Source organism: Salvelinus fontinalis, chromosome 3 (genome assembly GCF_029448725.1).
Source record: "Salvelinus fontinalis isolate EN_2023a chromosome 3, ASM2944872v1, whole genome shotgun sequence".
NCBI classification, from domain to species: Eukaryota; Metazoa; Chordata; class Actinopteri; order Salmoniformes; family Salmonidae; genus Salvelinus; species Salvelinus fontinalis.
The window spans coordinates 10,892,035-10,909,471 of NC_074667.1; the positions used below are offsets into that span (position 1 = coordinate 10,892,035).

General features: G+C 43.9%; 1 protein-coding gene across 2 annotated transcripts; it reads left to right on the forward strand.

The window, feature by feature from the left end:
* The first annotated feature begins 539 nt into the window (after nucleotides 1-539).
* LOC129838540 (UTP--glucose-1-phosphate uridylyltransferase-like) lies at nucleotides 540-17,262 on the forward strand. Of its 2 annotated transcripts, none has more exons than XM_055905598.1 (10): nucleotides 540-733; nucleotides 2,786-2,901; nucleotides 7,332-7,439; nucleotides 14,214-14,399; nucleotides 14,603-14,736; nucleotides 15,067-15,364; nucleotides 15,656-15,853; nucleotides 16,111-16,353; nucleotides 16,493-16,597; nucleotides 16,761-17,262. In XM_055905598.1, exons 2-10 carry the CDS (start codon nucleotides 2,803-2,805, stop codon nucleotides 16,866-16,868), a joined length of 1,479 nt encoding a protein of 492 aa, XP_055761573.1. In that variant the 5' UTR covers nucleotides 540-733; nucleotides 2,786-2,802; the 3' UTR covers nucleotides 16,869-17,262. The 2 variants fall into 2 exon arrangements, with proteins under 2 accessions (XP_055761573.1, XP_055761564.1); XM_055905589.1 differs by lacking the exon at nucleotides 540-733 and adding an exon at nucleotides 1,548-1,861.
* Nucleotides 17,263-17,437: the final 175 nt, after the last annotated feature.

Genomic DNA, 17,437 nt, shown 5'->3' on the forward strand with positions numbered 1-17,437 from the left:
GATGCAGTTCCTTAGACCATTGCGCCACTCGGGAGCCCAATGAATTTCTGGAATGAAAGTTTTCCTACTAAGATGGATGTATTTTTGGGCTTTTGGTCTCTCATCCCTCATCAGCTGACCACCAGAACCAGGGTGACTGGTGGGCTAAAAAGGCATGGTACCGGGCCCAAAAGCAGAAGGCCTCCACTGAGGTTTGGGGTGTGTTTGGGGACTCTTTGGAGGGGTGGATTAAGGCTCAAAGATGTTTGGGAAAAAAGCCTATTAAAAGGAAAAATACTATGGGAGAAGAAGGTGATTTAGGCTATCTACTGAACAAAGTCATTATTGATTAATACTCAGATTGTAATTTGTAAATAATTACATTTAAATGTAATGCTTTTTATTTTGATGGAGAGCCTTTGTTAGAAAAATAAGAGTTGGAAGAGCTCAGGTCCACCCTCGTGAATAAGATTCTGATTGGGTAAGCGGATTTTCGCATGTTTTGATTGGCCACTGACTCACCAATCGTTTGCCCTCATTAACTGGCCTGGCAAGAAGTCAACTTCGACATTCCCGGCTTTACTTTGGTGTTGCAAGAAGCCTGTCAAAAATAAATATACTCCTCAGGACAGTGAAAATGTACATTTTAAAGTGTTAATTTGTCACTTGTTTCACAGGCCGAAACCCAGCTCGCTAAAGTAGCCAAGCACCTTGGAGTTCTTTGGTGGATTGATATCAACATAATTATCGTCAGGTGGGTAGCCAATGCAATGAATTACGTTTGAAACATGTTGCGTGTGATGTAAATGCACTACTAGAAAGAGCCTTATAAACTAAACAATTGGCTGCTGGCATGGATATCTTAGTTGCTACCGCTGCTGCAGAATGGCTAACTTGCCCCTGACCATTCGTCTCCAAATTTACAGTGGCATGTAGCCAAGATATCGCATCGTGTGGCTAAAGTCAACCCAGGGTCAAATGAATCAATACAAATAATGTATGAGCCGTACGTCAGAGTGCTAAACAGCCGCTTATCAACGGCGGGGTAGGACCAACCATGCTATAGAAGGGCTATGATGCTATTCAAGGAACCGCGTTATGGGGAAATGTGGGCAAATCTAACGTCACATATTTTGCTCACGAATATGTGACGTATGGATCTGACCAGAGATGCGTGTTACATAATACATTAACTCCATATTAATTCCTAACTCTCTCGGCTGCCTGCTGTGCTAAAGATTTACATGTAGGCAATGTAGCCTACATATAAATTCATCGTACATATCAGCTGGCAAGCACTTATCAAATAACGTTATGCGTGTAACTTAGTTCCGTTAGTGAGATATGTAGCGATTGTTCCCTGCTAAGAGGGTTCGTCACTAACTACCACATCCACGAAGTCCAAAACCCCGCCTATTAAGAAAATAAATAATAATAATCTTATTAAAATATGATTTTAAATCTACCCTTAACCACACTGCTAACCGTATGCTTATCCTTAAATTAGCACCAAAAAGCAACAAGAAAAAAATCTAGAATTTTTACGACGTAGCCTATTTAGACTTTTGTGGCTGTGCTATCTAGGGGAAACCCTAGAGAGAACTGAGAACAGTGCATCTGCACTGATGAGTGGTGTCTAGTTTACTGATGGATCGATACGTTGTTTCTTGGGACTGCAGTTCATATTTTCTCAAGCGTGAGCGACTGTCACTGGTATCTGGTGTCAAGTCATTGACGTTTATCTTTTATTGAATGAAGTCTAATATTTTCTGGCAAATTACTGAAGACTATCGAAGACTATAAGATAGACTTTTGGATCTCGTTTGGATAAACTTTCTTGGCACATATTTTGTCATTCGTCCAAAGATGTCTGTTTTTGAAGGTACGTTTTCTGTACCTGTCTGCTATTGATTGCTCTTAACAGTTATCTTTTCCAAGACTCTGTAAGTCACTTTTTGATTTCTCTTAGTTTGGAATGATTTCCAATTTTTGAAAGGCAGTGCATTCTTTTAATCTATTTTTTCTGATGCTGTCTTGAATTTAGACTACTGATATACTGAGGATATAGATTTCACCACATCAGTATTATGCAATACTGGGAATTGCCAAATTAGGCTACCAATCTCTTAGTGGGGGATATTTTCATATTGAGTGATTTGCATGTCAATTGTAACCAGAGCTGGGTTGCTGGTATTTTCTTAACATAATACATCCTGTGTTGAACAGAGGGTGAACAAACCACAGTTGACTGGTTCAATAATGGAGGGGCAGGTAGGCTAGCAGCGGTTAGAAACGTAACCAAAAGGTTGCTGGTTCGAATCCCCGAGCCGACTTGGTGAAAAATCTGTTTGTGCCCTTGAGCAACCCTAATTGCTTCTATAAGTCGCTCTGGACAAGCACGTTTGCTAAATGACTTACATTTTGATAATATTGACCCAATAGGCTTGACTTGTTCATGGTATAATGGATATAGGAAGAAAATGCTAGATGTCCATTAAAATAGATCCAATAAGCCAACATGTGGGTAGACATTTACATTGCATCATATGTAACCATGTTCCATTTCACTTATTGTAAAATAATGTGCTTGCTTGCTTATGAATGACTACAAGCTGCCTCGCTCATTAGAACACAGGCATGCAGTTGTTTCTAGAAGGCTTTGACTGAAGATCTTTAAACTGACCAACTCCTTTTTTTCCCTCTCTCTGGCCTCATACTATTTTATTGTTTTGAATGGTTCGAGCAGACTGAATGATGAAATACCTCCTCTGTTGCTTTTTTTTCTCTCTCTCCTTTCTCCCGGCAGATCTCAGCAAAGCCGGGATGGCAGAGTTTCAGGAGAAGCTGCGGCTGCAGCATGAGACCTCCATGCACAAAGAGCTGGAGAAGCTGCTGACCACAGCCAAGGGGGCTGAGCAGGAGGTGGGCCTGGGGCTTAGGAGTTTGGAGCGAGAGTACCTGGTGCATGTTTGTGTATCTAGGGTGGTTGTTTTGGAGGAGTGAGGAAATGTCTTACCCTCCCAGAACTCAGTCCAGCAGGGCAACAGGATGGTGAATGACCTGTGTCTCTCTCAATGGGTCAAACACAGATGCACACACTTCACGATTTCACAACATGGACTCGCTCTTTCTACCTCTTTCTGCTCCTCTCCCCATCTTTTCACCTCCCCACTCTTTGCCCCCTTGTTTACTTTAAGCCCCAGCAGGCTTGCTTTTAAACCCCTTCTCTATATGATGTAGGCCATACATTCCCACAGAAATCATTGTCACTTGTCATCACCACTGAGCCCTTCATTTTTTACGCTGCTCCTCGTTTCACTTCAAACAAAACACTAAAGTTAGACTGCGGAGGGGGGAGAAAACACAATTAAAACCCACTGAGGAGACCGGAGGGTTTAGGAACGACCAATGAGATGGGCTAGGTGGGAGTTCTAATGATTATACCAATGGGGGCATTTAGAACAGACTGAACCATAACGTACATGAAAGCTATTAAGCAAAGGTCAGAAAGGAGGGTTGCGGGCAGAATGCTTTGATTATAGGGAGTGGGCAGGAGAGGATGAAAGTCTACGCTTCACCAAACAGACTGCATCAACAGACTAGAGAAATAATGATGCACATCATTTGTAATAGAAATATTGAGTTAAGATGTAGCCTATATGACACATCAAAAAGTATTTAACTGTGTATGCTATTATAGGATTGGTGAGGCGGGGGGTCAATGTAAATAGTCCGATGGCCATTTTATTAATTGTTCAGCAGTCTTATGGCTTGGGGGTAGATGCTGTGAACTTATACAGGATCGGTGGGTCTCCCGCGGGATGGTTGAGCTAACGTAGGCTAATGCGATTAGCATGAGGTTGTAAGTAACAAGGAAATTTCCCAGGACAGACATATCTGATATTGGCAGAAAGCTTAAATTCTTGTTAATCTAACTGGGCTGTCCAATTTACAGTAGCTATTACAGTGAAATAATGCCATGCTATTGTTTGAGGAGAGTGCACAGTTATGAACTGAAAGTTATTAATAAACCAATTAGGCGCATTTGGGCAGTTTTGATTTTTTTAAATGAACAGAAATGCAATGGTTCATTGGATCAGTCTAAACCTCTAAAACTTTGCGCATACACTGCTGCCATCTAGTGGCCAAAATCTAAATTGTGCCTAGATTCATATATTGGCCTTTCTTTTGCATTTCAAAGATAATAGTAAAAAAAAAGAAAAAAAAAAAGTTTTTTTTCTTTGTATTATCTTTTACCAGATCTAATGTGTTATATTCTCCTACATTCCTTTCACATTTCTACAAACTTCAAAGTGTTTCCTTTCAAAGGGTATAAAAAATATGCATATCCTTGTTTCAGGTCCAGAGCTACAGGCAGTTAGATTTGGGTATGTATTTTTAGGCGAAAATTGAAAAAAGGGTCCGCTTGCCGTGCGGTAGCAGAGAAAACAGTGTATGACTTGGGTGACTGGAGTCTATGACAATTTTTTGGGGCTTTCCTCTGACACCGCCTATTATATAGGTACTGGATGGCAGGAAGCTTGGCCCCAGTGATGTACTGGGCTGTATGCACTACCCTCTGTAGCGCCTTACGGTCAGATGCCAAGCCATACTAGGCAGTGATGCAACCGGTCAGGATGCTCTCGACGGTGCAGCTGTAAAACTTTGGGGACCCATGACAAATCTTTTCAGTCTCCTGAGTGGAGATGATAGTTCATTGGTGATGTGGACACCAAGGAACCTGAAACTCTCTGCCTGCTCCATTACAGCCCCGTCGATGTTAATGGGGGGCCTATTCGCCGCCTTTTCCTGTCATCCATGATCAGCTCCCTTGTCTTGCTCACTTTGAGGGAGAGGTTGTTGTCCTGGCACCACACTGCCAGGTCTCTGACCTCCTCCCTATAGGCTGTCTCATCGTTGTCGGTGATCAGGCCTACCTACCACTGTTGTGTCGTCAGCAAACTTAATGATGGTGTTGGAGCCGTGTTTGGCCACGCAGTCGTGGGTGAACAGGGAGTACAGTAGGGGACTAAGTACAGACCTCTCAGGGGCCCCAGTGTTGAGGATTAGCGTGGCAGACGTGTTGTTGCCTACCCTTTCCACCTGGGGGGCGGCCCGTCAGGAAGTCCAGGATCCAGTTGCAGAGGGAGGTGTTTAGTCCCAGGGTTCTTAGCTTAGTGATGAGCTTCATGGGCACTATGGTGTGGAACGCTGAGCTGTAGTCAATGAATAGCATTCTCACATAGGTGTTCCTTTTGTCCAGGTGGGAAAGGGCAGTGTGGAGTGTGATTTGAGATTGCGTTATCTGTGGATCTGTTGGGGCAGTATGATAATTTGAGTGGGTCTAATTTGAGTGGGTCTATTTGAGTGGGTCTAGTGTATCCATTCATTTAGGCAGGTTACCTTTGCTTCCTTGGGCACAGAGACTATGGTGGTCTGCTTGAAACATGTAGGTAGGTATTAGACTCGGTCAGGGAGAGGTTGAAAATGTCAGTGAAGACATTTACCAGTTGGTCCGTGCATGCTTTGAGTACACGTCCTGGTAATCCGTCTGGCCCAGCGGCGTTGTGAATGTTGACTTGTTTAAAGGTCTTGCTCACATCGGCTACCGAGAGCGTTATCACATAGTCGTCCGGAACAGCTGGTGCTCTCGTGCATGCTTCTGTGTTGCTTGCCTCGAAGCAAGCATTAAAGGCATTTCGCTCGTCTGGTAGGGTTGCTTCACTGGGCAGCTCGCGTCTGGGTTTCCCTTTGTAGTCCGTAATAGTTTTCAAGCCCTGCCACATGCGACGAGCGTCAGAGCCTATGTAGTAGGATTTACCCCCCCAAAATCGAAAATGATAATTTGCACCAAAGTAGACATCATGCAAAACTACAAATCCTTGCAAGCTCCTGCACGTCATCTCTAGCTGACACCTTTGCTAACAGTTATTGTATCAATTTAAAACTTGCACAAGACATTTCAGAGAATTGTCAATTTTTAAAGAAATGTAGCCAATTTATTCATTGCTAACATTAGATAATTCATTCAGAGATTCTTACTGTTGCCTCGATTTGGCAGTCTCGTCCAGATCATGTCATTAGTAGTTCTTTATGATAGCCAAATTGGCAGCTAATTAGCGTTTCATTTCTTGGGGGTAAATACAGGCAAACATATTGATAAAGTCACCTTGTCCTAGAGATTTACACGGGTTAATAACACCATGTCCCTGTTTGACCATTAGGTTTTATTACTCATATTGTGGTACTCTATTCCAGTGCAAGCACACCTGATTCAAATCTTTTACTAATCATCAGGCTGACAGGAGATGTGGCTCAAGGAACTCTTCTGGGTCCTCTCATCTTCCTTTCAGTCATTGACAGCGCAGCCCGGGATGTCGAAAGTAGGTGGAAATATGTTGACGATCTAAATCTGGTCCCATGCCCTTTCTGGATCGAGGGCCAGGAGCTCAAAGTGTGTGATAGTGTGATCATTTTTAGAGCTAATGGTACAGAAAGACTTACAATGGGGCAAGCAGTTTGCTACTATGATAACCAAGAGCAACAGAAAATGTTTTGTCCTTCGCCGCCTTAAAAGGTTCCATGTGCCACAGGAAGACCTGGCTTGCATTTACACCGACTACAGACGCCCCACCCTGGAATATTGCGCTCCGGCTTGACACAGCTCACTGAACCAGGCCCAGTCTGGTGACCTGGAGCGTATTCAGAAGAGGGTATGCCGCACCATCCTAGGAGGATAATCCAGTTATACTGAGGCACTTCAGACCCTGTCCCTAACCCGGCTTCATGAAAGACGGACACAACTCTACACTGACTTCGCTGTCAGCCTCCTAAAATCTCAATTCCGAGACTGGCTAACCCCTGACTGAATCACAGTGACGGGCAGGAACACCTGCAGCCAAAACAAACTGACTATACCAAAGTCTAGTTTACCAATCCCACATTTCTGCTCGTTGATTAATTATTTTCTTTAAGACCACAGGACATTATTGATTTAGATTTTTGTAAATGAAAAATGTTGCTCATATCCATTCATATTTGGTATGCTCGTGGATTTGTGTTGACTGCTATATGAGTGTAAAAAAAAGAATTACACCCCCAAAAAATCAAGCCCTTTATTAGTTGAATCAGGTGTGCTGGTTCTGGAATACATCAAATAAGTGGAGATGGCTGAAGTTACTAGAGGTTTGGGAGACACCGATTTAGGCTTTAGTAATGTTATGATTTCAATCGTGTCGGTATTTTATCAAGCTATGTTTTGCGTGTGAATTGGATACTATAATGTATTAATAATGTGGATCTTGATCATTTGCGTCCGTGCAGAGTCTGATCCTTGGCACTTTCTGTTTCAGATTTCCAAAAAAGACTTTGAGGGTTTTAAGAACCTCTTCCACAGATTCCTCCAGGTGAAAGGACCCTCTGTGAAATGGGACAAGATCCACAAGCCCCCAGAGGATCTGGTGAGTAGTTAGGTTTTAACCCTGGTTAAAAGCTCAGGCATTTGTTATTTGCATAAGAAATTACAAGACATTGTCATACAGATCAGCCTGTGTCTAAAAATGGTTCCCTTCCTTACCATTGGAAATCCATTGTTTCTGCAGGTGTAGACCCTCTTGTACAAGGGATTATCTGACCTGTAGTTTTTCATTTTTTTAATAAAGTATTTGTTGCGTATTTAGTCCTAGTCCACAAACTAGGTTCTCAGAAACACTGTTTTGAGTGTAGCATCTCTATGTGTATGTTGCGTGAGATTAGATCTGTAGGCCAAAGCCCTCTTCTACAATGAACATCTGAGCAGATCGATGCCAACGCGGCCCCTTTGAACTGAACATGAGAGCTGTAGAGTTACAGTGGCTGTCATGTGACACTGGCTCTATGGGGGCAGAATGTTGTGGTCCTGTCGTCCTGCAGCATACCAGGGGAGAGTCTGGGACAGAAAGCCCAGTGTTGGGTTTCCTCCACTGGGACGGCAGCCAGGCGCCAGTACACCAACCCCTCCACATGGTCTACGTCCCCATCCTCTCCCAGCTGACTGGAACATGTGAGGCTCCAGTCAGAGAGGGAGTGTTACAGCTGAAGGGTCACTGGGGCGTGGGCTTTTCCCCGGGTCTAAATGTCTAAGAACTTAGCGTTTTGAGTAGTGTGCCTATGGTGACAGGAGGTAGACTCCGTTAAAGGAAGGAGGAGGGCGTTTCAGGGAGACCTGGGCTGGAACCACTGACCCGTGGAACACTTAGGCTACATCCAGTTGGTATATAGATGCACACACTTGTTTGTGAGTCTGTACATTCCCAAGCTCGTGAAGCCCACAGATTATAATGAGTACGTAGTAAGGTATGGAAACAAGCACCCCACACCAACAGAACTGAAACGAGGTAACCAGATCCAAGAACAGAGTGTGTAGCTATGGGCCAAAGCCAGCCAGCTATTTATCACCTGGGTGACATTTCAGTATCTCAGAGCCTGACCCCCCCCCCCCCCTCTTCCTGAAATAACCCCCGGCTCATAGGTTACCTTATAAATAGCCTGACCTCTCCAGCATTCGAAAGCACAGCCTTGAGGGAGCAGGATTCTGGCCTGGGGTGATATTTGGCTTACCCTGCCCCGAACCCACCTTGTGGGTGTGCAGGCCTATCTGCCCTAGCAACCTCACTCTAGGACCGTCTTGTTTTGGGACGTGGTTCATGGTCACGACCGTAAGGCTAGGAGTAAGGAACTTGAAACCGTATCTGGACTCGTTCCCCACTTGTGACACAGACACAGGTCACCTTGGAGCCCTTGAGTTTGAAGTTGTGTTAAGTTCAAACAACTGTTTTAAGTTCTTATGAGTTCAATCTCATCATGTTGTAGTTCTCCTTGTTATCGACTGAAGCTGTACATCTGCACAATATTGACTTGTGAGTTCATGTACCTAAATTGAGTGAATATCCCCAAAAACAAGTCCATGTGAAGTGTTTTTTCTATTATCCGATAGATACTGTCTGCTTCTCTACCAGATTCTCCATTCCCTCCCAGTTATGTAATCGCTTCATCGCCAAGGACACACAGTATCTGCAAAATGCAAAGCTTTTGCTCTTAGGTCAATATTGCTTGTTTTGCAGAGATTGACTATTTGAAGTCCATGGCTGCTAGGAAGCCTGAAAATGCACCTCGAGTTTGCATGCTCAATATTTAGTTGTTCTAATGCTTTGTCGGCTAGCTAAGTGCATGGAATGAACCCTACATTTTGAGTAGCCTAGTGAATAATAACGTCCCAAGAATGGAACCTTGTGGCACTACAGTATTTATAGGAAGCATTTCAGACATTGTACCATCAACCTGTACACTTTGATTTGATAGTTTTCCACATTCTAAAGAGATTATTCTGGTTCTTTTCTGTTTCACCCTAGTAAAACTCTGACTTTGCCTTGTAAATAAGTGCTATGTTTCACTTCTTTAAATCTAGTCCAGTCTGTTGCCAGATCGGACTGTGTTACTTTGGCTCAAACCACATTTGGTTCATGAATAAACTGTTAGATCCCCAGGAAACCCATGGATTACCTCAACCCTTATGAGTTTGAGTGACTGAAATTCTCTTGAAAGATCAAAAAGGAACCCTTGCTCATCACATTTTCTAAAATTCAGTTTGAAATAATGGGTGGTTTCGTCTTTGTAAAAGGGAACTACATAGCTCACAATGAAAGTAACCTCTTTTTGTCACTGAGAGTAATGGCACTTCACCTCAATAGCCCAGACTTGGGTAAACGCATCTTATTGTGCTGTGTTATGACTGACGATGGAGAACTCACACCTTCAGACGCTGCGTGGTCTTGACTCCAACAGAGCCATGAGAGACTTGTGTGTGTTAGGAAGGATCCCCCGTAAGGTAAGAAACATTAGTATGTCTTCGAGAGCAAAATATTCATGGTGTTTGAATTAGTCATTAGGAAATGATTTGGTTACTTCTCTCTTGATCTTTTGCGACTCTTGAGATATCTTGATTAGGGCCTGGGACGATAGCAGTATCGTGGTAAGGAAACAAAACACAAAGCATATTTAAATTCTTTAGGAAAACGGCCCTAATGTTGGAAACAAACATGTTGTCCTCCAGAGTCGCATGTATTTAGTTTTCAAGCTATAACACACAATATTCTACATACAGCAGGTTTTAAAGGACCAAAGTGTTTGTTCTGTTTTAATGTTTGCCATGGAAAAAATATCGCAATACTGGTATCTTCCCCAGTGGTGTGTATTCATGGATGCCAAGGGAAGCCAGGCACACCAAAATGTTTTACCAACATTTCCTTCAATTCGCAAGAGGCTGAATGTATCTCACCAGAGAAAGCATCCGAGCGAGCAAAACAGTGCCCCTCTGTCTCTGTGTAGACCATCTATCTATCCAATGCTGTCTGGTCAAAAAGAGTATGACATTGTTGCTGCCCGTAGCATTGAATGCAAGGGAAGCCAGCGAGCATTTGGCCTCCCTTGATTTTTTTTTTTTTAAGTATAAAATAATAGCCAATCAGCGAACTCAACTGTGAATGATCCTGGCGCACCAAAAAAAGTGTCAAGGGAAGTCAGTTTGGAACTTTCTTCAGTCCAATCACATCAAGAGCAATACGTCATTGACAGCAACCACTTGAATTGTTGCATCTCGTTGTGGTGTCCTCCAGTGGCTGGCTAGCTAAAATTGACCCTTTTCTATACTGAACAAAAATATAAACGCAACGTGCCACAATTTTATTGAGTTGCAGTTCATATAAGGAAATCTGTTAATTTAAATAAATTAGGCTCTAATCTATGGATTTTACATGAATGGGCAGGGGCACAGCCATGGGTGGGCCTGGGAGGACATAAGCTCACCCACTTGGGAGCCAGGACCTGCCAATCAGAATGAGTTTTTCCCCACGAAAGGGCTTTATTACAGACAGAAATACTCCTCAATTTCATCAGCTGTCCAGATGGCTGGTCTCAGACAATCCTGCAGGTGAAGAAGCTGGATGTGGAGGTCCTGGGCTGGCATGATTATATGTGGTCTGCAGTTGTGAGGCTGGATGGACATACTGGCAAATTCTCTAAAACGATGTTGGAGGTGGCTTATGTTAGATTAATTAACATTCAATTCCCTTGCAGCAGCTCTGGTGGACATTCCTGCAATCAGCATGCCAATTGCACGCTCCCTCAATACTGGAGAGATCTGTGGCATTTTGTTGTGACACAACTGCACATTTTAGAGTAGCCTTTTCTTGTCCCCAGCACAAGGTGCACGTGTGCAATGATCATGCTGTTTAATCAGCTTCTTGATATGCCACACCTGTAAGATGGATGGAATATCTTGGCAAAGGATAAATTATCATTAACAGGAATGTAAACATTTGTCCACAAAATTTGAGAAGCTTTTTGTGCATATGGAAAATGTCTGGAAGGTTTTATTTAATCTAATTAAACACGAGACCAACACTTTACATGTTGCGTTTATATTTCTGTTCAGTGTAAATTAGCCATGGATGGAGATTTGGACTTGTGGTTTTACTTAATTCTCCGTACTGGTCAATGATTATAACGCAGATTCTGACTAAACCATAAATTCATACTGTGCTCCATTTCTATACAACTGTCAGCAACAGATGCGTCTGAAATAGCCGAATGCACTAATTTGAAGGTGTGTCCACGTACTTTTGTATCACGGTCGCAAGGCATATGAACTAACAGGTTATAGAGCAAACAACGCAATTATCACAACACATAGGTTGTAATATGGCATTTAATCTTAAAGTGACTTTCTGACATGAGAGAGGTCTTGGATATCGCAGATTGTGGATATCGTAGAGCTTGGGCCAGTCTTTGGTAATGTCAAAATGGTGACCAACATGAAGATTTAGCCTAAATGTTGTTTGTAAAAAATTAAATAAAATGTGCAGCTAAAAGGTCAGCTATTTAGCTCAGGAGAATCCTTATTGAAGATGATTTTAGCCTGTATGTCTTGAGGGAAGTAGAATGACCCGGCTCTCCAGACTCCTATTCATTTAAAAGGGGCTATAGTTGTGGCGATAATCAGCCTAGTGGTTGAGCTATAAGGGGGTTGAACCCTCTACCACCTAACTCACGTGAGGTGTTTTCCTAAGGAGTTCCCTATTCCCGTGTCTTACACGTTGCTTTGTGTATTTTCCAATAGTCCATACACACTGAATACAGTACACACTGTGAAACAATAATTGGGGTTTGTTGAGAGAAGTACGTAGTCTGCCTCCTCTGTAGCCTATAGGGCCGGTTTCCCAGACCGTAAGCTTAGTCCTAGACTAGTAAGAAGTAGCCCACCACTTCCAATGATGAATCTCCATAGAATTTTTTTTTTTTTTTGTACAGGACTAGGCTTTCTCCTGATCTGTCTGGTCCTGGTAAACACTGCCCATAACATTGGGATATTAAATTATAGGCTAGCTTTGAAATGGCCTATTGTCAGTGTATCTGTGGGAAGACATTGTCAAGATACTGTGAGGATTCCTTCATGGTTTGAATTCCTTCATGGTCGCACTCTCGTCTCAATGGTTCGTCTCGTGAAGGTGTGAGCAGTAAGGAAGAGGATGAGGCCTGGCTGCCTGTTACCATGCCAACTCTGAAACGGTAGCCTCCCTCCGTCGGTGCAGGAAGTGTGTGGAAACGTAGAGCAGGTGTCCTCGCACTCTCCTGCGTCTATGCATGTGAGGAGGATGGTGATGAAAGGGAGGTAAAGTAAGGTGTGTGTGTGTGTGTCTATGTGTGTTGAAGGCAGTGTAACGGATTGTGTAAAAGTTAAGGTCTTGAGTGTGACACACACACACACACTGTCTATATTTACTCCTTGTACAACACAGGAGGACAAAAAGGACATATTTCCATTTGCCAACAGCAGGGCCAGTAAAGGCCAAAGGGCCTGTTCCTTGTCCCCTTGGAATTATTCCAAATGACGAAGTACAGGAAAGGAAATTCAAATGTCTGACTATACCCCATCTAGCTTACTGTATTCGGCTCACAGTAAAACATACCATATTAACGGTTTGCCTTTTTCAATATTGTAGGCTACCGATGTACCTTGATGTGGGCCTACAATAATTAAATATAGTTGGCCTATTTTTCCTATTGGACAAATGTATAAAGTTACTCCAGGCTTTCAGTTACTGCATGTTAAAAAGCTCACCCAGTGTGGTAACACATTAAATGCATTTTCCCTGCATTTCACCCCGATGTGGTGTTAATCAAGCTCAGCTAGCCAATTTTACCCTTTAAAAACATATTTTAAAATGTGTTTTTCTGTATCAATCCCACAATATGTTGGTTGTAGGCCTGAATGTTTTGTGGGTTTGTTGCATTTTCTAGGACAAGTGGGAGCATGGACACAGGCAACACATTGCGATGCCAACGAACACTTGAATAAATAAGCTCTCTACCTTGACATAATGCCTACTGATAGGTCAATGGCTATTTCTGGACCTTCAAGAGGATCCTCTGTTGATCAATGTTTTTCATTTGGCATGAAGACACAGTATGTAATATTAATACACAGAAACAGACCAGATACATAGTTATCAGTGGTAAAGGATGGACGCTGGTGTTAAACACTCTTTGCTACAGCCTTTGTGGCTGTCCTTCCTTCGTCCGGGGCATTGTCTGTAGGGGTGTTTTCTTCTCCCCTCAGTCTCTCTGTGAGGATGTACTTTAGCTCCACCGCTCTGGGTTTTGACAGCTGTTGCCATGGCTTCACTGAGTAGCAGTTACGTAATAAGGGTTTGGAGTGATGCCAGCTCCCCCCTCCTACGCTCAAACAGAGCACTCCACCCCCCTCACCCTACCTTGAGCAACCTCAATACTGCCCCCCAGCTGTCAACTACTGAACTGAAGATCCAACAATATAAAAGGTTGCCCTGTTGCCCGGGGAAAGTGAACTGAGCAGTCGGCAAGTTGAGTCTTCTCTGTGGTTACACCATTGGACAGGTTAATTATTTTATTGTCAACGACCAAACCGCAACGAATTCCTGTAGCCTAAACTGATATTTCTGGACCCTCCCCATTGTTTAATAGAAAATCCATCAATTTGTCATTTCTGTGTAACCTACTTACTACTTTGTTAATGGAAGAACGTGTGGCCTGCACTGAAGCGTTCTAACACTGCCAGTCTGTGTGTAAACAGCTATACATTTCTAGGCAAGTGATAATAATCTTCAGGCTACTCATAGTATCTGACCTCTGATCTGTACCTTATTCCCTCCCTGTTGCAGATCCACCCCTATGACAAGATCAAGGCCCAGGTGCTGCCGGACAGCGTGGCGGCCAGCCTCAACAAGCTGGTGGTGGTCAAGCTCAACGGAGGCCTGGGCACCAGCATGGGCTGCAAGGGCCCCAAGAGTGTCATCAGTGTCCGCAATGAGAACACCTTCCTGGACCTCACTGTCCATCAGATAGAGGTAGATGATACTGTACCATTTTTTTGGTCCGAGTGAACATAACACTTAAAAGATATCGGAATATTCAGTATGAGCCAGAATGTTAACTAGAGCTAGTTATTGTAGTACTAGATATTTCTATTTCTACATTCAGTATAATTTATGACGAAATGACAACTATTTGGGAGCCAAACTCCAGTCGTAAAAATGCCTCCCCCTCACAGCACTTAAACAAGACATTCAACGTGGACGTGCCTCTGGTTCTCATGAACTCCTTCAACACAGACGAGGACACCAAGAAGATCCTGCAGAAGTACACACACCACCGGGTGCACATCCACACTTTCAACCAGAGCAGGTAACACACGCCTACAGAAATATACACATGGGTTGTGTTCAGCAGGGCACACTGTTTTAAAGCGTTTTTTCAAATGTAAAATCCTAATGAGCGTTGCTCTTGGACAAGTTCAGGTACATTCCATTTTCTCTGTACTGGACATGATCCGGTTCTATTACGATCCTCCTTAACTCTTTCCTGAACATCCTCTCCTTTTTACGCCCATCCATCTCTTCTCACCTCTACCTCACTTGACAGGTTGTCATTGTAAATAAGAATCAGTTCTCATTGACTTACCTGTGTAGATAAAGGTAAATAACATGATTAAAAACTCTCCCCCTGCCCCTCTAGATACCCGAGGATCAACAAGGAGTCCCTGCTGCCCGTGGCTAAAGACCTGGGGGTGCACGGCGACCATGGCGACGCCTGGTACCCGCCCGGCCACGGAGACATCTACGCCAGCTTTTACAACTCCGGCCTGCTGGACCAGCTGATCGCCGCGGGCAAGGAGTACATCTTTGTGTCCAACATAGACAACCTGGGCGCCACCGTGGACCTGTTCATCCTCAACCACCTGATGACGCAGCCCAAAGACAAGCGCTGCGAGTTCATCATGGAGGTCACGGACAAGACCCGCGCAGACGTCAAGGTGAGCAGAGGTGTGTGTGCTAGCTAGAAGCAGGCAAGGGGTACTGCTGGTTCTCTTTTCTCCCTGGTGGTTCATTAAATGTCAGAGTCCTCACCTCGGCAGTATTTGGGGACCTTGGGGCTAAAGATTTAAGACCGTTTAAAAAGAGTGATAAAGCGACAATGGTAGAGGATGAAAAGATCATGATGAAAGTGACTTCCCTACAATTGTATGATCCGTATTGTACCTCAATGTAAAATGGCATTTCCTGACTGCTCATGGTTCTGCCACGCCTCTCAATCTCCTCCGCAGGGTGGCACGCTGATCCAGTACGACGACAAGCTGCGTCTGCTGGAGATAGCCCAGGTGCCCAAAGCCCACGTGGACGAGTTCAAGTCGGTCACCAAGTTCAAGATCTTCAACACAAACAACCTGTGGATCTCCCTGGCCGCCATTAAGAGGCTGCACGAGCAGAACGCCATGGACATGGAGATCATCGTCAACCCTAAGGTGAGAGGACGGATGAAAGGAGAGCCTTAAAATGAAAACTGTCTGGTATCTGTATATACAGTGGGTTTAGTTCGTAGCCATGTGTTTTAGGGTTTTCTTTGAACTGTACTCTTTTTATATGAATTAATATTTTTCAGACGGCAGTCAACCATGGCCTGGAGTGACTCAACTACGATTAGATTTGCATCACTTTGTAATAGCCGCCACAAGCTCACTGAACGTTAGCACCAATTACCCTTCAACTACCTCCTCCCCAGACGCTGGACGGTGGTCTAAACGTGATCCAGCTGGAAACAGCAGTGGGCGCCGCGATTAAGGCCTTTGACAACGCCCTGGGCGTCAACGTGCCCCGTAGCCGCTTCCTTCCCGTCAAGACCTCGTCGGACCTGCTGCTGGTCATGTCCAACCTCTACAGCCTGGACGCCGGCTCGCTCACCATGAGCAAGAAGAGGGAATTCCCCTCCACGCCACACGTCAAGCTGGGCAGCTCTTTCACCAAGGTAATGGAACCAAAATGTAGATGAATGCATTTTGATTTTATATATATTTGTGTGGGTCTTTTTTGAAGGAGGTAGTCATTCATATTTCATGGTTTGAATAGGTTCTTGACAGTACATAAGTGACCTGTTCTGGTTGCAGGTCCATGACTTCCTGATGAGGTTTGAGAGCATCCCAGACATGCTAGAACTGGATCACCTGACAGTGTCAGGAGACGTCACCTTCGGAAAGAACGTCTCTCTCAAGGTAAAGGCTTCATACCCAAAATGGTACCTCATTCCTATTGCATAGTATTTACTTGGAATACAGAAAATTGATACTGGGGCTAGTTTCGCTTGACATCTCTCTAACTGTTGATGTTTAGTGTGTTACATTTGTCTACGTCCCCTCCTCACTATCCATTCCACAGGGAACCGTCATCATTATTGCCAATCACGGAGATAGGATTGATATTCCTGCCGGAGCGGTGCTGGAAAACAAGATCGTATCTGGCAACCTGCGCATCCTCGACCACTAAGGCCTTCAGGATACAGACGAGACTCAAGGCCAAGAACAAACTATACCTAGGACTGTTGCAGAGCAAGAAAGACACAGGGTGAAGTTCCACAGTTCAAGGTTATCTGTGATCCACCATTTCAGATGAATTATCTGCAGCTTAAGAAAGACTACCGCAATCAGGGTCATTTTAAATCAGCTTCAAATGGATGGGATGGTCCTCCTAATGAGCGCTGTGGTTCAGCACACCATGCAAACACACACGGCTTCTGTTGGAAGCGAAAGCTTTTAGAGGGTTCTGGGCTGCGTTTACACAAGCAGCCCAATTCTTCCCAATTATTGGCAAAAGAGATCAGAATTGGGCTGCCTGTGTAGCAAATTCTGAGCCAACTAACCTGAATAAAGTGCAGTATGGATTCAACGTGTCAGTCTTGATTTTAAAACTAGAAACATCTAATCAAAAGGTGCGGCCTCAAGTGCAAATCAATACACCCAAGGTAGGTCAATAGTCTATTGCAGTGCGCTACAACCCTAAACTAGCGCACCTGTTTCTAATAATTATCTAGTTGATAAACAAATCGGGTTAATCAC